This window comes from Schistocerca gregaria, chromosome 3 (genome assembly GCF_023897955.1).
Source record: "Schistocerca gregaria isolate iqSchGreg1 chromosome 3, iqSchGreg1.2, whole genome shotgun sequence".
Classification (NCBI taxonomy): domain Eukaryota; kingdom Metazoa; phylum Arthropoda; class Insecta; order Orthoptera; family Acrididae; genus Schistocerca; species Schistocerca gregaria.
Window position 1 is genome coordinate 257,805,588 of NC_064922.1, and position 27,166 is coordinate 257,832,753.

Genomic DNA, 27,166 nt, shown 5'->3' on the forward strand with positions numbered 1-27,166 from the left:
CTAGGCACATCATAGTCCCTTCGCAACTGTGACTACATTCCGAGAACGAGTAATGGACTCAACGCAACGTACTGTCTCTTCCTGCATGATTGGTCATAGACTAGCAGCAGCCAACTAGGGAATTGCCATCTCACGCGTAGGCTGGTGCTAACACTAGAACAGAAATGGCTGCCTTTGGAGTGATGCCACGAGAGAGGGACTGCTGCTGAATGGTGTCGCTTTGTGTGCAGCAATGGTTCGCAATTCTACACCTGCCGGATGAACATAGATTGTGAGTATGGCGGCGACCTGGACAGCAGTCGAAATCTTCGAATGATTTTGGGAGGCACTGCAGTGTCACTGCTCGAGTCATAATGTGGGATGCCATTGGGTATGACTTCAGGTCATGGCAGGTAGTGATTCAGTGTACTCTGACTGCTGAACAGTACGTCACGAATGTGCTGTGTCGTCACGCATTACCTCTCATGTGACAGTATTGTGGTGCCGTTTTGCAACAGGATAATAACCGCCTGCACAAAGCACATGTTCATAAGAATTGTCTCTTTGACATTGAGGTACTCCCATGGTGTGCAAATCCCCGGATCTGTTCCTAATAGAACATGAATGGAAACAGCTGAGGCAGAAGCTCTGCCGCAGTACCAGTACCTATGATATGAAAGACCAGTTACAATAGTTGTAGGCCAGTTTGCCCCAAAAGAGGATGTAAAAGCTTTACGGCACCCTTCACAGCCGAATTCATGCTTGCATTTAGACTAGAGAGGGTGCAACTTCATACTGATATATAGTCTCTTACTGCCATGTTCTTTGAACATTTGAGTGTATTTTGTAATAACTAAGACACCATCAAATACTCTTACAACTGAAGAAGTTGCATTTTGTTTCGCACTCACTTCTCGAGTGATTCACTCTTTTTTCCTTTTTCAGTGCAATTTCTTTCATCACAGATCATACTGAAATTGCTGAGGTTTTAGATATTGCGAAAGTCTTTAAAACATAGCAACTCACTGTACTGGCGAGCCAGACACATGAAACGTGGTTTATTAATGAAAACTAATTGTAATATACTGGCCTGCTATGTGCCGACTCTGACCTTGAATTACGGATGTAGACAATCTATAAATGTATATAAATGTGTAAAACTTTGCAGTTGGTGGTGGTGGGGGGAGGGGGCTGGCAAAACTGTTCGCGCCTGTAGTAGAATGCTGCACATGCATACAGAGAGAAAGCAGGCTACTTGTACAGGGGGCCCAACACTAGGCACTTGACCCAGCGCGGAAAATATTCACTTGTTACCTAACGAGGCAGCACGCACTACCAGCAGGGTGATGGCGGCAACTGGCGCGGTGGCCTGGCTGCCAGTGAGGCACAATCAACAGAATATGCTTTGCCCACTTTCGGCGTGTTGGCTGGCGATGCACTGCACTGACAGAATCGATGCGCGCTATCTGCGATTTTCTCAAACGATTTTACACAAACCATTCGGTAAAAGAAATTTATTTTCATGTTACTTATAGATTAATGAGCCAGCTTCATGGTGCAATGCCCATCATCTCCTTAATGGTCATATGTATTGTGACATTCGCATTTACGTAAGATGCTGTGCGAAATTGGAAAAGTGTGCTATGAAAAATAGGGGTTGCATTGATTTTGCGTTTGGTGCAAACTGCACTATACAGTGTGGTCGGAAATTCCCGTTACAGACTTCTAGGACATATAGAGGGTAGTGAGTACATAACATTTTGAACAGGAACCCATGTCAGGAAACGTATCGTTTCCGTTCTACGACAGTTTCAATGCAGATGATTGTCTCATCCACACCTACGTGAGTAATGTACTTAGGCGTGACCCGGTACAATTGTTGCAATCCATTTGAAAAGAATACTGACTCGTTCCGTTATTACTTACTCATTTGCATTACAACTTTCACCTTACGGTTTACATTAGTCGACAACAACAAGAATCCAGCATCTACGGCACCAGCAGCAACGTACCGATGCATTACAACAGCGGCTCGATGTGGCGATCACCAACGTTGTTACACACATTGTACCTTTGAAGCATGTTCTGGTACTCTCTCTCCATCACACCTGGTGTCTCTTCAATGTCTTGTACACCAGCCAGAACTCGTGCTAGCAGATCTTCCTCTGTCTCTACAGATGTCCCATGAATTAGCCTCTTCATACGACCCCACAAGAAGTAGTCCATAGGGGTTAAATCCGGCGATCGTGTCGGCCACACTGTTGGACCACGACGGCCTATCCATCTTTCAAAAAAAAATATAAAAAAAGGTTCAAATGGCTCTGAGCACTATGGGACTTAACTGCTGATGTCATCAGTCCCCTAGAACTTAGAACTACTTAAACCTAACTAACCTAATGACATCACACACATCCATGCCCGAGGCAGGATTCGAACTTGCAACTGTAGCGGTCGCGCGGTTCCAGACTGTAGCGCCTAGAACCGCTCGGCCACTGCGGCCGGCTACATCTTTCACCATACCATCTGCTGAGATGTCTCCGGACAGCCAGTGAAAAGTGAGGTGGTGCTCCACGATGCTGAAACCACCTTTCCTGACGGACATTCAATGGCACAGCTTCCAAGAACGGGTCCATTTTTCGTCGTAGGAAGACTAAGTATACGGGACCCGTGAACTTGGATGGAAGGAGGTACGGTCCAATCAAACAATCGTCCAGAACACCTGCCCACACGTTAATTTCAAACTTGTCTTGAAATCCCTGAACATACGTGGCATGAAGGTTTTCGTCTGCCCAGACATGACTATTTGGAGTATTCAGAACACAATCCCTTGTGAACCTACATTCATCTGTGAAGAGAACTCGACGTGGAAACAGGTGCGCGTCGATGCAACGGTGCAAGAACCACGTGCAGAAGGCGACGCGTTGTGCAAAGTCTGCTGGACCCATAGCGTGTACCCTTTGTAAGCGATACGGATTTAATTGTTGCTCATGCACGGTGTCCAAGACGGTACTGTGACTAACAGCGATTGCACTCGCAATTGGTCGCGAACTCGTTGATGGGCTACCTTCAAAGCGACGCAGTTCACCTTCTTCAAATTCGGGAGTGCGGCGTCCCGTGGACCACCACAGTCCTGCCTCATCAAGGTGAAGCTATCCGTTTCTCGTAGCCGTTACGTAACTTGGATAAACAGTTTGTGCGATGGAGTGTGACGGTGTGGAAAACGTTCGTGATACAGCCGACTAGCAGCTCTTCCGTTACCTCCAGCTTCGTCATACACAAGGAGCATGCCTGTGTATACCACAGACATGTACTGCAATATGTTTCCTCTATCGGTGATGCAGTTATTGACTCGGTCTCACAGCAAAGCGGACAAAAAGTGACATCTGGCGATCGTTTGACGTAGTACGTGTCATCGTATCTACCCTGTTGCATACCAGGACAGGGAACTCTGAGACGTTTCTCTTGCCCTAAGCAGACGTTGACGACGTACACATCAAAATTGAAACTGTCGTAGAACGGAAACGATACGATTTCGGACATGGTTTCCTACTTAAAATGTTCTGTACTCACTACCCTATAAATGTCCTAGAAGTTTGTAACGGGAATTTCCGACCATCCTGTATGTTGCTGGGATTGAAAGTTAACTAAGATATTACATTTTCCTTTAGACTTGAGAGTAGGTCTCTTTTAGACATATGAAAACAAAATTTTAGCAAATGACAGAATGCAAGGAGGAGAATATTTTGCCATATCTACATCCATCTGCATCATCTACATCCATACTCCGCAAGCCACCTGACGGCGTGTGGCAGAGGGTACCTTGAGTACCTCTATCGGTTCTCCCTTCTATCCCAGTCTCGTACTGTTCGTGGAAAGGAGGATTGTCGCTATGCCTCTGTGTGTGCTCTAATCTCTCTGATTTTGTCCTCATGGTCTCTTCGCGAGATATACGTAGGAGGGAGCAATATACTGCGTGACTCCTCGGTGAAGGTATGTTCTCGAAACTTCAACAAAAGCCCGTACCGAGCTACTGAGCGTCTCTCCTGCAGATTCTTCCACTGGAGTTTATCTATCATCTCCGTAACGCTTTCGCGATTACTAAATGATCTTGTAACGAAGCGCTCTGCTCTCCGTTGGATCTTCTCTATCTCTTCTACCAACCCCATCTGGTACGGACCCCACACCGGTGAGCAATATTCAAGCATTAGGCGAACAAGTGTAGTGTAACTTACTTCCTTTGTTTTCGGATTGCACTTCCTTACGATTCTTCCAATGGCATCTGCTTTACTGACGATTAATTTTATATGATCGTTCCATTTTAAATCACTCCTAATGCGTACTCCCAGATAATTTATGGAATTAACTGCTTCCAGTTGCTGACCTGCTATATTGTAGCTAAATGATGAGGGATCTTTCTTTTTATGTATCCGCAACACATTACACTTGTCTACATCGAGATTCAATTGCCATCCCCTGCAACATACGTCAATTCGTTACAGATCTCCTGCATTTCAGTACAGTTTTTCCATTGTTACAACCTCTCGATATACTACAGCATCATCCGCAAAAAGCCTCAGTGAACTTCAGATGTTACCCACAAAGTCATTTATGTATATTGTGAATAGCAACGGTCCTACGACACTCCCCTGCGGCACACCTGGAATCACTCTTACTTCGGAAGACTTCTCTCCATTGAGAATGACATGCTGATTCCTGTTATCTAGCAACTCTTCAATCCAATCACACAATTGGTCTGATAGTCCATATGCTTTTACTTTGTTCATTAAACGACTGTGGGGAGCTGTATCGAATGCCTTGCGAAAGACAAGAATCACGGCATCTACCTGGGAACCCGTGTCTATGGTCCTCTGAGTCTCGTGGATGAATAGCGCGAGCTGGGTTTCACACGACCGTCTTTTTCGAAACCCATGCTGATTCCTACAGAGTAGGTTAACATACGTCTAGTATCCCGGTACGACGCTTTGGACGGCCCGCCAGAAGGCATGGACGTAAACGATAGTCGCTAGGCGGTGCATCTATAACACTGAAGCGCTGCTGTCATCGCCACAGTGTTGTGCATGGGCCCGCCCGCCGCAACAGTCCATGGGCACTCACGGTGGCCCTACAAAGCCGGCAGCCAGGGACTCAGTCATATTCCGACTGCGCTCATCATGCGTCGTACCCATCGTTGTTCGGTTTCCGGTCTTGCTACGTTTACGCTCTCGATTTGGTTCACTTTTCGGACTTGCCTTTCTGTCGTATCAGTCCATAGCTGTTGATGTCGTCTCCGTTGTTGTCCATAGCTGTTGTCTTCCTGTGGTTGTGACGACTCACTGTCGACACCCTCGGCCGGTAAACCTTCATCTCCGGGTCGTGTCGGATACCAGTGCTAAATATCTGTGTATGCCAAATAAATATGGAAGGCATAAGCCGTAGTAACAGTGAATATCTTGGCAAACTTCTAGCAGATGACAAAACTGATGTTGTCACAGTCCAGGAGACCCACGCAGCAGGCTAGTAGCAAATATATTCCAAAGACAAAATACTATAGTACAAACTTGTCACTTCAATGAAGCACCCACAATATGGAATCGCTACATATGCTGGAGCTGAACTGTTAAATGTATCATAACTCACTACCTCTCACCCCAAGGCATTTTATTTTAGTCTGTGAATGTGGAAGAAGTAATATTGTCAATATATACAAGTCTTCGAACAACGGATAGGCTAAAGACATGCTTTCCACTTTCCCAAACCCCTGTATTTATACTGGAGGCTTTAAGTCCCGTCATCTGTTTTGGTGTCACAACGAAAGCGATGAAGGCAAAACCTTCAGTTGAGCCGCCCTTCCACTCTGCGAGATGAAATATGGGATACAACTCGGATCTTATTTTCATATCCGTCACCTCCAGCGGAACCGACGCACATAGAGAAGTCCTTCACGACTTACCTACATCACAGCATAGATCAGTATGACCACAATAGATACAACTATTCCTGTAACCTACACAGTTCCTCCCTTCAGACAGAATTTTAGCAAAGCCAGATGGTAACGATTCGAAACACAATTAGAACGTAATATCAGGCATATGGAACCAGAAGTCAACAACTATTCCAGGTTCTCTGCACTAATTATCGGCACAGCAGAAAAATCACATACTCTGTAGTGTTAGAAAATCATACATACCATGTTGGAGCGAGGAATGTAAGGAACAGTACGCCGAATATGAAAGAACGGCGGAACCAGATAATGGCGAACAACTCTTTACTACGCAACAGAGAACAACCACATCAAAGGAAACCCTTTGAAAATTTGATTTTCACACACAGCAGCCGATCGGCTTGAACGTTACAGAGCTGAGAATTTATTCCGAAGGAATCATCTTAATACACAGACCGTATCTTAAATATCTAGAAGTGACGTTAGATCGAAGTTTGTCCAACAAATACCTTTTGGAAAATCTCTCAACTAAAGTAAAAATCAGACCAAGCTTAGTCCAAAAATTAGCAAATTCGTACTGGGGAATTGATGCCAAAAATCTTGAGAACCATCAACATCTCTTTGGTTTACTCTGTTGCTGAGTGTTGTGCCCCTGTTAGGATCAACAGCCACCACACCAAGCTTGTTGACGTCCAGCTCTACCAAGGCATGAGAACAACTCCCACTCGGTGGCTCTCCGTTCTGAGCACCATAGCAACACCCCAGACCAGAGAACTTGCTGCTGTAAAATGTCGGCTTCATAGCTCCTCTAATAAGCCAGCACTGCATACCGACGCCGATTCTGTCCAACTTACCAACGAACATACGGAATTAAGACCGAAATCAAGAAATCCCCCAATGAGCACAGCGACACAACATCGAAACTTCACTGTAAACGACCAGTGGCAAGCACAATAGAGACAATAAGTCAGAAACTGTATCCTCAAAAAAGAACCGACAGTCAAAGTTGTTGGTTTTGGCCATAGTAGAAGAGTACCGTATAACTTCAACAGAATCCGCACACCGGATAGGAATTATGCAGAAAATCGCTGTTGCAGTGGGGAATTGTCGAAAATCCTTCCTGTGGGAAGTGTGAAGCCAAAGAGCAAACAATCTTCCACGTAGTCTAGTGCCAATATACTCGATTTGGAGGGTCACTGCAAGAAATCCACGATTTTACGCCTGCAGCCCTGGATTGTCTGAAGAACTGTAGCCTGTGTTTGCGATGTATTTGTATTCGCATTTTACATTGTCTCTACACTTCCTGTAGATTTATATGGCTGAAAAACTCTAACCCGTGTGTGTGATACATTTGTATTCATTTTCAAATTTTAAATTTCTCTTTATATCCACATTTTACCATATTTGTACAATTACTGTTTGTCTGTGTGTTACGCATCTGTTACTCATGAAGTAATGTTCAATGTTCACAAGAAAATAATAGTAATAGTGAAACTTCCTGGCAGATTAAAACTGTGTGCCGGACCGAGACTCGAACTCGGAACCTTGCCTTTCGAGTGCTCCACCAACTGAGCTACCCAAGCACGACTCACGCTCCGTCCTCACAGCTTTACTTCTGCCAGTACCTCGCCTCCTACCCGAGCTCGAGTCTCGGTCCGGCACATAGTTTTAATCTGCCAGGAAGTTTCATCAGCGCACACTCCGCTGCAGAGTGAAAATCTCATTCTGGAATAATAATAGTACTTCTCAATCGTCATGTAAATAGGCTGTTTAGGTTTTCTTATTGGTAACGCCGCTTGGCGCTCGGTATGAAAAATCACTGGCTGTGCTGTGCGCAGTCTGTGTTTAGTTTGCATTGTTGTCTGCCATTGTAGTGTCGGGCAGCGGCAGCTGGATGCTAACAGCGCGTAGCGTTGCGCAGTTGGAGGTGAGCCGCCAACAGTGGTGGACGTGGGGAGAGAGATGGCGGAGTTTTGAAATTTGTAAGAATTGGTGTCATGAACTGATATATATATATATTGTGACTATAAAGGTAAATACATTGCTTGTTCTCTATTAAAATCTTTCATTTGCTAACTGTGCCTATCATTAGTTAGTGACTTCCGTAGTTTGAAACTTTTAGTTAGCTGGCAGTAGTGGCGCTCGCTGTATTGCAGTAGTTCGAGTAACGAAGATTTTTTGTGAGGTAAGTGTTTTGTGAAAGGTATAGGTTAATGTTAGTCAGGGCCATTCTTTTGTAGGGATTATTGAAAGTCAGATTGCGTTGCGCTAAAAATATTGTGTGTCAGTTTAAGCACAGTCTTGTAATAATTTTTCTAAGGGGACGTTTCATATGTCGACCCTTAGCCGAGGATACCTCACTGGAATCTTCTGATTTTTTCTTGTAGTTTGTGTAATTAATGTAGATTTTTTTTATTGCTAGCGCGTAATCATAGAGAGAATTTCCTTTGTAGTGGTAGTCTTTCATTGTTGTACAGTACAACAGTTGTGGCATGCATGTAGAGTTGCACCAAGTATTTCGCAGCTGCGCTTGCAATTAACTAGATATTATTTTCAGTGCTATGTTAATGTGTTCTTTTATTTTTGTTCTTCAAATTGTGTTTTTCTGTGTTGTCGTATGAAAAATTGTGACAATAATGGCGTGTGAAAAACGTAACACTAGGCTCCAAAGTAAACTGAGAAATGACAGTGAAGACGAAAGCAGTGTGTTATCGTCACCATGCAATGAATTCACTAATGTTCAAAGTAGTAATTTGGTAATAGCGCATAGGGAAATGGAGCTGGTTGCAAATAATAGTGTAGGCAGTGAAACAATTAGTGAACAGGGAAGCATTATCGATCGATCGGACGGCAACAGCTCGCCTCAGGATTCCGAAATGACAGGACACAATCTTGCAAATACTGTAGATTCAGATTTTGCGTCCTCACCGTTTTCTCAAATAAATCTAGACACATTTTCTGCTTTTCAAAATGCGAATATTGCCGGTTCAAATGCAGTGCCGAAAAGCACTGAGGAACATGTTTCAGACACCAGTGCACTGTTATTACAGTTAATGCAACAAATGGGACAAAGGCTACAAAAGTTAGACACAACGCTTGAACAAAATCAGAAACAAATGGGACAAAATCTTCAAAAGTTAGACACAATGGAACAAAATCTTCAAAAGTTAGACACAACGCTTGAACAAAATCAGAAACAAATGGGACAGAATCTTCAAAAGTTAGACACAATGGAACAAAATCAGAGACAAACACAGCAAAAGCTTCAAAAGTTAGACACCACACTTGAACAAACACGTGACGATTTAACTAATGAGTTACATAACATCGAATCGAAATGTCAAAAAGTCTGTAATGACGTAAAAACACAAATTTGTGAGCATTTCCAACCTATTTTTTCGCGGCATGAAAATGCATTACAGAATCACGAAGCAGCCATAAAAGAACTGCAAACTATTGTTCATGAAAATCATGAGACCTTGCAAGCTAAAATTGACTCAGTTGCATCTACCGATTCGGTTCCACAACTTGCAAAAACTCAAGCGAACTTAAAGGACACAGTAGATACTCTGAATATTGGTTCAGAAAGACACACAGAGGAAATAATTTCACTGTCGGATAAAGTAGCCGAACTTTCAGATCAGTTTACTAACTTATCTACGAAGGTAGATGATGATCTGAATGACACAAAACCTGTAGCCTTCACTGACACTAAAGAGTATGAACAAATTAGGAAATTCAAACAGAATCAAAATTAAATCAACACACAGTACAAAAGAGAAATCCGGAAAGTACAAGATCAGTTGACGCAGGTAATACAAAAATTACATATTTCAGGGGACACTCGCGCTCCAACACGGGAAGAGGAACTTAGAAATACGGAAAAGCCACAAAATAATAACACAGGGCATTTCGGAAATCATGAAAGTAATTGGCAAGGTGCACCGAATTTTGAGATGGAACCGCCGATACCACGTAACAATGACCGATATGCTACCCGCCGACACGATGATTTTGACTATAAGCTGTTCATTACTGCACGTAAATTCAAAACATTTAAGAATTCTGGCAACGACATTCATCCACAAGCATGGCTCCATCAATTCTCTCAATGTTTTCCTCCCAACTGGTCATTAGAACACAGATTAGAATTTATGTGTGGCTACTTAGAGAATGAACCAGCTGTAAGAATGCGATCGGTCATTCACGATTGCCACAATGAAGGAGAATTTTACCATGCCTTCCTCTCAGCATATTGGTCCCAAGCCACACAAGACCGAGTAAAACATAGCATCATAATGATGAAACATTTCGAACAATCTGAATTTTCCAGTCTTGTCAAATATTTTGAAGAAATGTTACATAAGAATCAGTATCTTTCAAACCCATATAGCCCTTCAGAACTCATCCGCATTTGCATAATGAAATTGCCTGAACATTTAAGGAATATTATTTTGGCAGGGCGTTGCAAAGACGACACTGAAGCTTTTCAGGGACTGTTACAAGAACTGGAAACTGAAACAGACGGTCGCGGGATGCGAAAACAGGAAAACAATCACTATAGTTCACATCCGTCACAATTCCGTGACGACAGAAACAATAACTGGACACGACATGTCTATTCTTACAACGCAAATCGTGACCAAAACAGACACCAACCGTATGACAACCGTTGGCAGAGTAGTAATAGTTACAAAGAAAGATGGCATTTTCGTACTAATGAGTATCACAGAGACAATCAGAGAGACAGACAATACGGGAACCAAAATAATTATTATCAAGGGAGATGGAATAACTTCAGACGCAACGGTCAAGCCCGCAGTTACGATTCAGGGAGAAATTCTCCACCACGTGACCGACAAGAAATTAATTACAGAAATTACCGACATGACGACAGACGATATGATCGTAACGACAGACCTGAATTGCAGCAGAACTGGCAGGATTCAAACAGAGCAGGGCCCTCTCGGCAAAGTGAATTTGTAGAATTTAGGTCTCCTAATCCCAATAACGACGCACGCCAACAAAGAGGTAACAGACAATGACTCGCACCGCAGGCAGCCACGTGCGCCGGCTGGCTCAGAGAAAAATAACGTAAGACGCTAACCTTGAGAAAAATTTTAGCATTCCTTACCGACGTACACAACATGATAATTGCTTTGAAGTTAAAACTCTGCGAACTAGAAAGGATAAGTGATGGCACCACATTTCACATGTAAAACAGTTTATTGAAATTAATCTGCTTTTTAACTTTGTTTTTGCCATAAAATTTTTCACTTCACGCTACTAGTGCAATTTGTCAGACTTAGAATCTGTTAACATGCAACCATGTTTGAAGTTAAATATCCAGTCTAGAACTTAGAGAACTTATTTAGACAGTATTTACGAGTGCATTGTTATAGTGAACAGACATCACAGTGTTATTTCGTGTGTACATTCTTACTTGTTAGTTGCACGATTACGTAACGACTATAAGGCTCACATACTTAGAACATTTACCAGTATTGCTAATGAGATTTTAATGCAACATTTTGGTTTACTTGAAAATACATTCTGGATTTAAAGTACTTTCTGTGAGATACCAGATGATACAGTGGTTAGTTTATGTGACAGCTACACAATTTTATCACGACGCTACTAATGAGTGACAATTTACAATGTTGCTTTTGCAGTTTATCTGTTTTATATCTGCACAGTTTTTCTGTATTATTCTGGAAAGTAAAACTTGTTTTAGTGGTAACTTTTATGGTATAGCTACAATTAGACAGCCTTTTCCATAGCACAGCAATACGTTACAGCATAGTACTGTCTTCATCACGGCAATAAGCGTAATAACTAAGATATCTATACGCAAAGCATTTCAATTTCGTTTATCATGAGGTAAGTACATTGAGTTCTGCAGAACTTAGCTTTCGGAGGACAACAACTACGACACTTCCACAGAGATTGTCTTACAGCAAGACGCACATTTAGCGCTACAGGACACGCATTAAACTATTTATTTTTCAACACATTTGAATTACAAAGAAAGTTTTCCGTGATACATTTCATTCCATTGCTGTAATCTGTAACACCTGAGGATATAATTACATTATCCTCAGGGCGGTACACGCTTACTTTGTGTACCATGTGTTTGGCAAGCACAAGGAGCCCTAGCTAATATGGTATTTGTTTATACAACTTTACACATCGGTACCATATTTCTCTAACACATAAATTACACAGCTATCTGATCATTTAACTGAGAGAAACAAACATTTACTTTACTACATCAGTGACAGATGTTTACGTAATTACACCATTGGATAACTTCACACTTACGAAGTTGTATTTTGTCTGTACTTTGTGAACTGTTCATATTTTTTCGGAACCATTGTGATACTATGAGAGCTTTGAATGACATATTTGGTATGGGACCACGATTTTTAAAGTACGTTTGAGGCAGATGACACTTTTGACATGAGCAGAGAATTTTTTTTTGTTTTGAAATTATTGGAGGAAGCTACGGAGATTTTGAGAATTTGACTGTGGTGTTATGATGTTATTATTACGACGACGATGTGAATTATGCTGCTGAGGTATGTTTAAGCTGATGCTATATGAGTTATTTGGTTATGATACATATCTGTTATGATGAAATATTGAAGAAGTGTCGACGAATATATATATATGTGTGTAATAAGGTAAGAAATAATGAGTAGTGGTTAGGTACTCTGATTTGTGGAAAAGGATGTTGGAAACCGAGAATCGTACTTTAAGAGTTATGAAATGAGTGTATATGCGTGACTGTATCACTATGCTGGCGAAAATTTTTTGGACACAATTATATTTAAATGATTTTATTTCTACAGATTTGTAACGCAAATTCTTGACCTGTGAATTTTTTTTATATGAGACTGCCACTGTAGCGGAAACTGGTGTCGTAAATATTTCGATAAGACAGTTAAGTGACCACCTGCATGTAATGCGTCGTGGGCACCCAGCTGCGCGACAACCACCTGACAAAAGAAAGCCATTAGTGTGTGCCTGTCAGAGGCACAGGTGGAAAAAAAAGAGGCCATTATCCTCGCTATTGAGATTCCTTTGTAGAAAGAATCGCAAATACTACACGCCCAAACTTGAAAACATATGATTACACTGTGGAGCTCTTAATTTATGATATTTACTAAAATGCCTAATGAAACGACGAGAAACATTTCATGGCTATTGTCCTGCTAGTTGAGAGAAATGCCATGTGGCTTGCTTTATGCATTTATTTACTCGTTTTGTTTAATATCTAGTTTCTAACTGCACTGAAGCATTGGTTAAAATAAATTTTATGGATGTACTAATATAAATATTTTATGCCTACAGATCCAGTAAATAATAACTTTATGATGTACTTGAAAAAAAAGAAGTAGCACAAAAAGACATTTCCCTTCACAGAAATTGCATACAGAATTGTCTTTTCAAGTACATGGTAATATTTTTTTACAATAAATTTTTGTGGTACACCACTTTAATTGCATAGACATTAAGATGTGAATAGACATTGTCCGTATCTGCATTGTTGTCTTTAGTGTAACATTTTTTCTGATTGAGCTTTGTCATGTTTAGATATAAGTTATAGCATTTGCTGCGGCTGTTTGCCATTCATAGTACTACTGAATGTCACTTTGTATTACTAGGTTAAGCCAATTTTATTACTGATTTATTTTTCTTGTTTGCTGCGCATTGCCTTATATTAGTTGTAATATTGCTGCCTTTTTTTGCCGATTTCCATTTTTTAACATTGCTGTTTGTGTAAATTGTTTTGTGCTGCTGCATTGCCTCATTTTTTAGTTAATGATCTGAGCTCAGTAGATTTAAGTTAGCTTAAGAGGGGGTAGACTATATAAGAAACTAACTATGATGATTTGGAAGAAATGCATTGAGAAGCTATAAGAAAATGGTTTGGCCAAAAATGTAGTGTACAGTGGAGAAAAACTATTTTTGAAAGAGGATGTGAACAGAATACAGAAAGCAGGTTTAGATAGGACTTTTTGAGAGTAATGATGATCTAAGGGAGATCTCTATGCAAAATACTGCAGTAAAACAAACCCTGTCCTTTCCTTTTGTGTTATCCCTCTATGTGTTTATGTACCCTTGTGTATTTGTCTTTTTCCTGTCTTTATGTGTTTAGCTAATAAGATTTATGTTGTAGAATTTTTCAAATACTATGTTATTTTCTTTGTAAATATGTCCAGGCATTATTTATTGTGTTTTGTTTTAATGCTCATGTGTGAAGTTGATGTTTCAAAAGTTATTCTGATCTTTTATGTATGTACTTATGTCATAATTTTTGTAGCACTGATGTATTTACTATTTCGATTCTTTTGTAAAGCCTGTACTGCTACAAATGTTATCTGTATTGTTATGTTCTTTAATGATATATTTTGTACCTTTGTTATTGTATTCTTATGTTATAAAATTGTAATTGACACCAGTTCATCAAATTAAGTAACTTGTAAATTACATTTCACTGCACACGTTTCTGTTGGTCATAGTATATGGACAATATGTGAGAATTAGGGACTGATAGTGTTTGCACGTGTGTTAATAATTCAGTAAGGGACTGGATAACAGCATTGCTGGTTGTAAGGACATTTCAAAAACAATTTTTGTGAGTGCACAAGTGGTGGTTATGGACTTGCTATATTATCCGCAAGGCTCTTCAATGGTGATTGTGCGCCTGCACAGTCAAACAGATGGCTGCTGGCCATCTCTACAAGGACTACAGTGGGTCTACACCTTTGATGACCCACCAATACCATTATTTCTACAAGGACGGCAGTGGGTCTGCACCTCTGGTGGCCCACCAATAGTAATCTCTACCAGGACTACAGTGGGTCTGCTCTGTGATGACCTACCTACCGATAGTCTTCAACGTCACTGACTCTGCTGTGGCCTATTACCTGTCTGCATGTCAAGAGTCAGCACTGTCTTTCGTTGGAAGGACAACACTACTTCTTCAAGACTGCTTAGAAATCCACTACTTCCAAGTGCAATTTCTTTTATTGCTCAGACTTTGAAAAAAACACAGCAATTTTACTATGATGAACGATCAGGACTGTCTTTATGGACTGTGAGAGAATTTTAGCTTTTGACCAACATTGTATCGATAAGTGTGTGCATTTCATTTCTTTGTTATTGTAATTATGAAAAAATTTTTCAAATCTGTATTGGCCACGGCCCAAAACAATTTGTAAATTTTTTTGTGGGGATCATGAGGGCTATGTAAGTAGGCTGTTTAGGTTTTCTTATTGGTAACGCCGCTTGGCGCTCGGTATGAAAAATCACTGGCTGTGCTGTGCGCAGTCTGTGTTTAGTTTGCATTGTTGTCTGCCATTGTAGTGTCGGGCAGCGGCAGCTGGATGCTAACAGCGCATAGCGTTGCGCAGTTGGAGGTGAGCCGCCAACAATGGTGGACGTGGGGAGAGAGATGGCGGAGTTTTGAAATTTGTAAGAATTGGTGTCATGAACTGATATATATATTGTGACTATAAAGGTAAATACATTGTTTGTTCTCTATTAAAATCTTTCATTTGCTAACTGTGCCTATCATTAGTTAGTGACTTCCGTAGTTTGAAACTTTTAGTTAGCTGGCAGTAGTGGCGCTCGCTGTATTGCAGTAGTTCGAGTAACGAAGATTTTTTGTGAGGTAAGTGATTTGTGAAAGGTATAGGTTAATGTTAGTCAGGGCCATTCTTTTGTAGGGATTATTGAAAGTCAGATTGCGTTGCGCTAAAAATATTGTGTGTCAGTTTAAGCACAGTCTTGTAATAATTTTTCTAAGGGGACGTTTCAGTGAAAACGGGAAGCATTTATCGAGCAATCCAGCCCGGCAACCTGCCAAAAATAACTTGTTTTCCCAGATGAAAATGGTACATTTGACTGTGCACCGATGATGTTTTTGAAAGAGTGCACACGGATATGTGTGTTTTTAAGTACATTGAGGTTGAAAGGCAGCCCCGTAATAACCATTTCTCTCCTCCTGTATTTGCAGTACGCGTCGCGTGTCAGCTTAGAATTGAATACGCCTAGTGTTACATAAAAGCTTGTTCAGTGACGAGGCCACCGTCCATAGCTCCGGTAAAGTGAATCGGCGTAATTTTCGGATATGGGGCGAACAGAAACCACATTGCGTAATCAAACATGTATGGAGTCGCCTAAGGATAATGTTTTTTGCATTGTAAGATGTAACAAGATCACGATCCTTTCTTTTTTGGTGAGTCAATTCAGTCTGGAACCGCGCGACCGCTACGGTCGCACGTTCGAATCCTGCCTCGGATATGGATGTGTGTGATGTCCTTAGGTTAGTTATGTTTAAGTAGTTCTGCGTTCTAGGGCACTGATGATCTCTGGCGTTAAGTCCCACAGTGCTCAAAGCCATTTGAACCATTTTGATGAGTCAACTGTAACTGATTGATCGATCCTAACATGCTAAAACATTATCTGATTAGTCTATATATTCTAGTAGAATCTGTACACATCTGGGTGCCAGCTTATCTGCTTGTCTACAGCATGCTGAATCGCATAACTAGCACACATTAGATTTTTAAACATATAGTCTTGTATGTAGTGCTATCTCTCTTGTTAAACAGATTAACTATTTGCAGAAAGCTGTCTATGGAGACTATATGATCACCTCGCATCACTGATAGGTACTGAGCATTTCTGTGGAACAGGATAGCAATTTGCATTGAGGTCTCACACATGCGAATCCACTCAATCAGGGATAATATCATTTTTTACCACTATGTCAACCTACTACAAAAAGAATTCTCTAAAACCCAGTGCCTCCAAAACTCAAGTGAGTGCATTCCATCTGAACTCGAGGCAGGCAAAGCACAGGCTCAATTTTAACTGGGATGGGACATTACTAGAACACACAGATACTCCTACCTACCTTGGCGTCGTGCTGAACAGAACATTGACATACAAATATCATTGCGAAAAAACACGCAAAAAGTAGAACCACGAAATTCCCTAATAAAAAAGCTGTCCAATAGCAAATGGGGTGCACAACCTACCGTGGTCAGAACTTCAGCCCAAGCTTTGTGCTTCTCAACTGCCGAATATGTCTACCGGATATGGTGCAGATCCGCCCACGCAAAAAAGGTAGATATTAGCTTGAATGAAACATGCAGGATAGTGACAGGCTGCATGAAACCAACCCCCATAGAAAATCTTCACAGGGCCGCAGGTTTCACAAACCCTGACTCACGTAGGAAATCCCATGAACCTATCGAGAAGCTAAAACAAACCTTTGATGCCCGTCACTCAATATTTGGCCTAGAGTGTGGCCCCAGCAGACTCAAATCCAGACGCCGTTTCCTAAGTTGCGTCTTAGATGAGCCCCCCCTCTACTATCCACTAACAGAGGACCCACCAAGCGGCGTTTGTGGTGATTGGAAAACCTGGAGAATGCTTAACCGCATCAGAACTGGGGTGGCGCCTGTGAAATCTAAACTGATTAAATGGGGTTTGTTGGACGAAAATGACGACAAATGCGACTGCGTCACTCGACAGGACATGGAACATCCCCTACAATGCCCTTCCTCCCCCACATATGCTGGACACGCAAAAGTAAAGTAAGGTTACCACTATATCGAGTATTTTTGAAAACAATCAATTTGCAGAGCTCATAATCCGAAACAATATTCCTACAATGAGGCCTTTACTGATGCTACTGTTTAAACTACACTGTCCAGTCCCTGTACTGTGACAACCTATCAAAAGCCTGAATAACCACCTTTTGTAGTACTTCTCACAGTAAGGCACGCAAGAAGAGAGTCAATGAGGTTCTGTAAGGTACCGACAGAGATGTAGAGTGATACTAACTCCATTACCATAGCCAACTCCACTATATTACTCAGATGAGACGCCATATGCGAGCAGCCCAATCGAGATGGTTTAAATCCATGGAATTTGCTGGCCAGAGGGGTATGGTTAACTCTACCTGGTGCTCTTTGAACAGTGCTTGTACACTGCAGACGGTGTGACACTTTGCATTGTCCTGCTGGTAGATGCCATTGTGCTCAGGAAAAACAAACTGCATTCAGGAGTGGACATGGTTCCTAAGGTACATATACGCTTGTGCTGATCTATTGTGCCTGTCATGATGATGGAATCACCCAGGGGTTTGTCATGAAAACGTTCTCCAGACCATAATGCTACCTTCTTAATCCGGGACACTCCAGGCGACTGTTGCAGGGTATTTGCTTACAGTACAATGGACCATAAAGCGTGATTTGTCTGAAAAGGCCACCTATTGCCAGTCAGTGAACGCCAGTTCCGATACTAGCTTGCAAATTCCAGCTTTCGTCGCCAATGAACAGCAGTCAGCATGGGTGCATGAACAAGGCATATGCAACTACATACACTGAGCAGTCTTTGAGCAGATACTTTTGGTAGGCCATTGGTTCATCTGGATGCTCAGTTGCTCAACAGTCGCATGTCTATTCACCTGCACCCATCTATGCAACAATCATTCATCTCTGTCATAGTAGACTCGTGGTGCTGCACCACAGTAGTATCAGCGCCATTTAGGATAGTGCCATTTTGCCATGCACAGTATACTTCAGTCACAGTGGCATGCAAACAGTTTACATACGTAGCCATTATGTGAGTGCTTGCTTCCTTGTCTAGAAAACCCACGATCATGCCCTTTTGGACGCCAGATAAATCGCTCCATTTCCGCATCACAACAACGACTGCACTGTTTTCCACGTCCCCCATAACACTTTCCACACTCTCTACCGCTGGTGCTGTCACCTAACGTCTGTGAGTGGCTACTACATGTTGACATTAAAATACACTCCTGGAAATGGAAAAAAGAACACATTGACACCGGTGTGTCAGACCCACCATACTTGCTCCAGACACTGCGAGAGCGCTGTTCAAGCAATGATCACACGCACGGCTCAGCGGAAACACCAGGAACCGCGGTGCAGGACGTCGAATGGCGCTAGCTGCGCAGCATTTGTGCACCGCCGCCGTCAGTGTCAGCCAGTTTGCCGTGGCTTACGGAGCTCCGTCGCAGTCTTTTAACACTGGTAGCATGCCGCGACAGCGTGGACGTGAACCGTATGTGCAGTTGACGGACTTTGAGCGAGGGCGTATAGTGGGCATGCGGGAGGCCGGATGGACGTACCGCCGAATTGCTTAACACGTGGGGCGTGAGGTCTCCACAGTACATCGATGTAGTCGCCAGTGGTCGGCGGAAGGTGCACGTGCCCGTCGACCTGGGACAGGACCGCAGCGACGCACGGATGCACGCCAAGACCGTAGGACCCTACGCAGTGCCGTAGGGGACCACACCGCCACTTCCCAGCAAACTAGGGACACTGTTGCTCCTGGGGTATCGGCGAGGACCATTCGCAACCGTCTCCATGAAGCTGGGCTACGGTCCCGCACACCGTTAGGCCGTCTTCCGCTCACGCCCCAACATCGTGCAGCCCGCCTCCAGTGGTGTCGCGACAGGCGTGAATGGAGGGACGAATGGAGACGTGTCATCTTCAGCGATGAGAGTCGCTTCTGCCTTGGTGCCAATGATGGTCATATGCATGTTTGGCGCTGTGCAGGTGAGCGCCACAATCAGGACTGCATACGAACGAGGCACACAGGGCCAACACCCGGCATCATGGTGTGGGGAGCGATCTCCTACACTGGCCGTGCACCTCTGGTGATCGTCGAGGGGACACTGAATAGTGCACGGTACATCCAAACCGTCATCGAACCCATCGTTCTACCATTCCTAGACCGGCAAGGGAACTTGCTGTTCCAACAGGACAATGCACGTCCGCATGTATCCCGTGCCACCCAACATGCTCTAGAAGGTGTAAGACAACTACCCTGGCCAGCAAGATCTCCGGATCTGTCCCCCATTGAGCATGTTTGGGAGTGGATGAAGCGTCGTCTCACGCGGTCTGCACGTCGAGCACGAACGCTGGTCCAACTGAGGCGCCAGGTGGAAATGGCATGGCAAGCCGTTCCACAGGACTACATCCAGCATCTCTACGATCGTCTCCATGGGAGAATAGCAGCCTGCATTGCTGCGAAAGGTGGATATACACTGTACTAGTGCCGACATTGTGCATGCTCTGTTGCCTGTGTCTATGTGCCTGTGGTTCTGTCAGTGTGATCATGTGATGTATCTGACTCCAGGAAAGTGTCAATAAAGTTTCCCCTTCCTGGGACAATGAATTCACGGTGTTCTTATTTCAAGTTCCAGGAGTGTATTCAGTGGTCATATTAAGGTGATTGGACCATATATATGTAGAATGAAACAGCATAATTTTCATATCAGCCAAAAAAGTTTATGATTTTAAGATTTTAAAAAAATTATATTCTTATTTATCATCATCACTAATATTTATATGAAAGCTATCTTGAGACGGGGAGTGATGCTACATGTTTTGATTTGTTGACCCTTTGAGAGTTTTTACATAACTTGGTTCAAAATTTGTCAGGCAATGCAATTAGCAGAGACTTTAAAACACATGTGTATCATATATCTTCTTTCCTTTCTATATAAAAGGTAATCACACTAAAACATGTGCAGTTACTGTGGCTTAGCAACTTGGTGGGAGGATGATAATGACTCGATTTTTGTATAAACCTCGGTTTTAGAAACAAACACCTTACTGATTGAACTACAGTGATTGCACATCTTTATGAAGTCTTAGCTCACACTGAATGAAAGGTGGGGTTAGGAAAAATAAAGGCAATTTTGTTGAGAATATTATTATTTATTATATATTATATATTTTTTGACATTTTAATAATCGTATGTTGGGTGCATTAAATCATCATCTTTAAAAAAATTCACTGATTCCGTTGTTTCACCGGGCGGTGTGGCCGACGGTTGTAGGCACTTCAGTCTGGAATCGCGTGACCGCTACGGTCGCATGTTCAAACCCTGCCTCGGGCATGGATGTGTGTGATGTCCTTAGGTTGGTTAGGTTTAAGTAGTTCTAAGTTCTAGGGGACTGATGACCTCCAATGTTATGTCCCATAGTGCCCAGAGCTATTTGAACCATTTTTGTTGTTTCACTGCATCAACAGTGGTGCAGTATTTAGTGAATAACTGTTTTGTATCTCTTAAATTTGGCTTGTATCCTATCCAAAGTGATAGGGACAGTAAGGTACGTTAGTAATCGTACATTGCGTGTAGTAAATCACCATCTTTAAAAAATTCACTGATGACACTCTTTCAATACATCAACAGCGGTGCAATATTTTGCGAATAATTGTTTCTTGTTTGCCTTAAATTTGGCTTGTATCGTATCCAAAGCTGTAGGGGCAGTGAAATGTCTAGATATTCCATCCATAAATTTAGCTTTTATGGATTTAATGAGGTGGGCTGTAGGAGACTTGGGCACTGCGTGGCTGCTTGGATTCTAAATCGTTCTCATCCACACAGATCATGCAGACGACTTACACTGAATAGCTAAAGACATTTAAATGCCACCAGGGCCATCTGGCTGCCATAAAACATAATGCACTTTACACTCGAATGACGTAATTAAGCAGACGAGTCTCTAGATGTTACATCAGGTGCCACATCCCCATACATGTCAATGAAGATACCTTCTTGCCAAAGAAGCATGTGTTGACAGGAGTATGGGATCAGTTATATCTACTTGTCATACCAATATCAGTGTATTCCTTCATACTGCATTGATATCCCACTCAAATCATGTATACTGTACTTTAACACAATGGTTAGCATTCTCGGTTTCTCTGATGACACAACAATTTCTGTCTGGTTCTACACCTATTTTTATATGTTTGGATCCATTCGCAGTCAGATTATATTTAATGGCGAACAGCAGTACACTGGGACTCCTTAGCTGTGGGACAACGGGTTGAGGAAGCTTGGATGGCTGTATCTCCTGATCTCTTAATTCAGGCAGGCGTGCTGTGGAATGTTGTGCAGATGCTGGAAACTCGAATTGTAGATCCGAATAATCAGGTAGCCCATCTATGTTCTACTGTGGCTTGACAAGTGGCGCTGCATTTCCCTGCTCAAACATATCTCGTTAGAGGGTCATTGCACCGTTGAGAAAGGAAATCGTAAACATTCATGAAATTAAACACACATACACAGTAAGAGAGAGAGAGAGAGAGAGAGAGAGAGAGAGAGAGAGAGACAGAGAGAGAGAGAGAGAGAGAGAGAGAGAGAGAGAGAGAATTGGGTTAATACTTACAGACAGTCTCCTTATTCTGACTGAGTGTGGTGGTGTCCGATTTCTGGTGACACTTCATGATGCTGAACCTTCCACTATGGCAGAGAGAACACAAGTGACCTCGTGAAACTGGTGCAGTGAGAAAGAGAAGGGGAAAGGGGAGGCAGAAGGTAAATCTAGCTGCCATCACTCCACCAGACGAAAGGAGGAAATTACCATTATTTTTAAGCAACACAGTTCGTCTAGAAATGTGGGTGACCTCAGGCCTCCCAAATCAAGAAGACAATTCAGCACCTACTTGTTTTGTTTTTCCCACCTTTTTTTAGGCTTCACAACTGGCCTTAACGGGTTCAGCTGGAAACCATGCAAACTGTCTTCGTATCCCCAGCCAATAGAAAGCCAATTTTTCAATTTCCCACCAATTTTAAGTAATAGAATTGGCCTAGACGCCTCAACACATGCTAGTTTAAGTTGACCATGATTTCCCCTCATTATGAAGTCGTACGTTTACCCTAGAGGCAGTGGTCTTGATACATGTCTTATTGGTGACCTTGAGCTGTCACTTTCAAGGTCAAGAGTCAAAGATATCACACATCAATGTGCTCATATGGCGTCTGATCCACTACTAACGATTGTATGCAAATGTCATGTTTAATACTTGTGCAGGTTTCGAATATGTAAAATGACAGAAAAGTACAATATATCTTGTTGTCAGGTCTTGGATACACAAGGTGTGACTATTGTGGCATACAGATGAAACAAGGCAAAATTACAGTACAACAGTGGAACATTTGAAATATATAGTGATTTCTGAGATCACGGTTAGCTTATGGTGCAGCTAAGTGTACCAGCATTGTACAGTATATCATACCGTATCCCACAGAATTATGTTTTATTATTTCGCCATCTATCTAATAATTGTTTCTAGTACAACTCAGCTTTATTTTAGTGTTATCAAACAGGTGAATTAGTGATACCGTTCGTCAAACCCAATCCTCTCTTATAATTATTTTTGTTGTTGTCATCTTCTTGTAAATATGGTCTGTCTGCACAACCAAATAAAACGCTGTTTGTACGAGTATACCATATGCGTTTCGCTTCCTCTTACTTCAGAAGCACACTCAGTGGTCTGTAATACACCTTTATTGTATGCATATAACAAATGCGTTTTCAGATATTTTACTACCTTAAAGTTTTCTCCATTCTCTTATTATTAGATAAGGAATAACTTTTTGAAACGAAAATTCGTTAGGTTAAATTTCATTTTTGTTCGACTTACTATTTTTTGGATTTTATTAACCCCGGGAACAGTACTTTCTTGGCCTGCAACACAAGGACGCCCAATTTCAGATACTTGATCGCCTTTCACCTTGACACTTCACATTCACTATGTGCAGCTTTTATTTAAAAAAATGTGTTAGTAATGTGCGTTTACTGTTTATAGTGTTGTCAATTTTGGCTGTGTGTTTTTAGATCATCTTTTGTTTGTGTAGTGTTGTCCGCGTATGATTTGATATTGGTTTGTTTCTTACGCAGCTGCATATGATAGCGCCCCTTGGCTGGGGAGGCCTTGGGCAAAGGGGGAAATTTGAGCGGACAAAATCGCATCGTTTTTTAATGTCAGTGGTGGAAAGATTGAGCAAGTTATTATTTCCTCTGGTTACGTTCCTAATCTGTTTGTTTTTGTATTAGTGGCTAACATTATCAGTGAATTCTTGATTATGTTGATTTGGTCGTTTATTACTTTCTTGTTTATTGCAAGAGAACTTTGTATGAGGAAATCATCTTGTAAAGTTAAAAATTTTCAGCTGCGACTATTCATTCTGATAATTTTCGTATCCTGTTCCATGTTAAATTGATCTTACCCACGTTTTATCAGATGCTGTGCAAAGGTAAAATGGCTAACTTTTTACTTACAGCTTCTTGTGTGATTTTTGTATCTTTTTATGAAACTTCTACTTGCCAACCCCAGGAACACCGGTTTGCAATCTCGACATTCTAACTGGTAAATACTGGCTCATTAGTATTTGGGTTCACTGTTGGTATGTTTCTTGTTCTGTATGCTATGTGTTGTCCTTGTTTCTTCAGTATATTTGCTATGCTATGTGTTGATTTGTATATGTACATTAATGCGTAGAATTTATTTTTGTTTGTCGTTGCATGACTGTTTTTGTTCTGTGTGCACTGTAATGTCAGTATTGGTTGTGAAGCTTTGTGGTGTTCTCGTCTTCTGCTAGTTTTCATTTTTCCTTGATTGTGTTTTGATTTTGTTAATGAGTCTGTGTATTGTATAGTTCTTCTGTCCATTGTTTTTGGCTGTGAGCTGTGTAACAATAACAATAATAATAATAATAATAATAATAGAGAATGACCTATGGAACGACCAGATAAAATTGACGAATTCTCTCATTAGTTCCGCCATTTATGTAATCAGTCAGTATCATCCGTCGTGACCTACTATCCCGTATTTCTTTATTAATTTTATCAAAAAACCATTTTCGTTCTAAGTTTACGATATGTTTTGTAGGTTCAAAGCGGTGTACTTCTTGACTACGTTTTTGGTTTCAGAAATGCTCGTAAATCGTTTACAATATGAAATAAGTAAACAGTATTCCAAAGTCTAGAAAGCAATACAGTGAAAAATTTGGTACAGCAAAAATGCGTTTCTGTAGGCACAGTAACGATGTATTTATTGCTGTTAGGAAGTTATCTTTTACTTTTTCCCTGCGTTGCGTTCCTTTGCCATAGTAAGTGGTCTATAAACTCCAGTGGTCAAATCATCAAAATTTGATCGAAAACGCAAACTGAGCTCTTGATATTACGTCCCCCGCAATTCGTAAGACACGCTGAAGTTCTTACATTGACAATAACATACCACATAGTTCAGAGGAGGTGCTAAGTTTGCACCGCTATCTGAGGACGGATAATATTACTACAAGAAATTTTGAACACAAAGTAATGACAATACTTACGGATATATGTTAGGAAGAGAAAGATCGCTGATCGCTGGCAATTGGTCGCTCGAAGCAGCCCACTTCTGCAAATATTCTGGCAGTATTTGGAAGGATGCGAGGTTCTCATCTGTAGCCGTTGAAACCGACGTCGCTGGTCGCAGTATCCCCTCTGTTAAGAACGCTCTGTAGTCGTCCCCTTTTTCTTTAGGTTGTTGTTCTTTACCTTTGGATTTCGATTTGACACTCATACTGCCGTTACTGCTCACTGGTTTTTCACTTGTGCTTGTTCTGTTTCAGATTTTTTCCTTAAGAAAAGGACATACTACAGCATTATACAAATACTTTTTCTGACAAATTTGTACATTAGCGAACTATTACTTGTTCTCACTGAATACTTGGGTGAGCAGATTTACTGATTGTTACACATGACCCCGTACAGTAAAAAAATCTCTGGACTGAGCATTCAAATGCGCAGAATTACATTGCGTAGAACAGTCACGTGACTATGACACTTATCTATGGACATAGACTGTTTTTATCTTCACTAATTTCGATTTACATCCATATAAGCTACAATTATTGACCACTACTAGTACTAATAATTAAATGCTTAAGAACATATCGAATAAGTATCATGTTACAATTTTCATCTTAGAGCGTTGTGTGTCATTTACCGTTTGGTGTTGGCAACATGCGCAGTACGCAATTCTCATTCCATAGATTTTTCTACTCTGCCCAAGTTCTGCAATTTTCCTGAATGAAAGCACGTGTCTTTTGTTTTAAAAGCGAAACAGTAGTTGTTGAAGTACAGCACTAGTAACTAGTGCTGTGCTTGAGCACGATTCAATCGGCCCGCGCATTTTATGTCACGGTTTGACTCTCTATTTGTGCTCGACCTTCCAATCACCTAGCGCTCTTAACGACTTCTGTTGTCGCTGCTGTCTCCACGACGTGTCTTAACATTATTAATGCACTTTGGATTTTAGCAGTAAAAATAATTGTGAAACACGGACCTCAATATCTTCTACAGTTAATTACAGAACCAAGAAACAAATAAGATACCGCAATCAGGTTTCAGTCCTATTCCCTAGATTTCTCTCGTACCACTATCTAGTGACAGCTGTTGGTACTACCGCACGACTGTATTGCCACCGTGATCTATTTTCGCCATCGCGTTTACAATTAAATTAATATTACTTAGTTTTCCCTAAGTCATTTCATTCTTGATTGACTTTCTTCTTTGTGTCATCTGAATGAAGGTAACTATTTTGTTTTCAAGCTGATTAAAATGTAGTAACTTTTTTAAGCGTTATTCTAATATGTGAACAAGGATCTAAATGTTCATTAGAAACACACTTGACAAATGATTCAGTTCCATAGCATCCAAGTAAATATTGTAATGAGTTCAGAGTCAAGCAATATTTTTTTAAAGGATAACATTTTCGCCATTGACTGTTTGTTACCTTAACAATCAGCAAAAGCGGTTATACGTCCTGACGTACTTCATGACAACTCTTATTGCGCATTTGTTCAAATACAGCAGTAGTTAGTGCCATGGTAGAACTTAATGCTATTTCCTCTTGTTTTTCACGAATTGGACAAATTTTAAGCCGGCCTATGGCTTGCTTGTATGGCCAGTTCGTAGTTTCTTGCCTATTACTTAAAACTCGCGCAGCGAAAATCAAATGACACATGATTGTTCGAGCAGGATCGATACTGTATCGACCGCTGAGGCATATAGAGAAATCTCGAGTATTTTCGAACGCGAGAATCGTCTGCCCAATACTATAGTTGACCTCCAGCAAATGAGGATAACCGATAAAACGCTGTCTCCTGAGTCTGAGCTATGAATATGACCCAAGTAAGACTGAGGTTTGGTGTAATATATTCTATTATAACGAAGTTATTTCTTATATGTATATCGTATCGACTACGCTAACATAAAAAATATCAAGACAGGCTGCAGGAAAGATATTTGAAATGTCCAAGGGCGTACTCAGCAGGCCACTAACTACGCCGGAGCATTGTCCAGGGCCCCAGCGATTAAGGGCCCCGTGCACCTGACGCAAGTAAACGGGAGA

General features: G+C 41.5%; 1 protein-coding gene across 1 annotated transcript in view; it reads right to left on the bottom strand.

The window, feature by feature from the left end:
• The window catches only part of LOC126353825 (uncharacterized), a 68,238-nt gene extending 42,707 nt beyond the window's left edge, over positions 1-25,531 (bottom strand). The window contains exon 1 of the mRNA XM_050002946.1: positions 25,104-25,531. Coding sequence (XP_049858903.1) covers positions 25,104-25,333 — 230 coding nt within the window. The 5' untranslated portion in view covers positions 25,334-25,531. The remainder of the gene's footprint in view (positions 1-25,103) is intronic.
• Between the last annotated feature and the right edge of the window lie 1,635 nt (positions 25,532-27,166).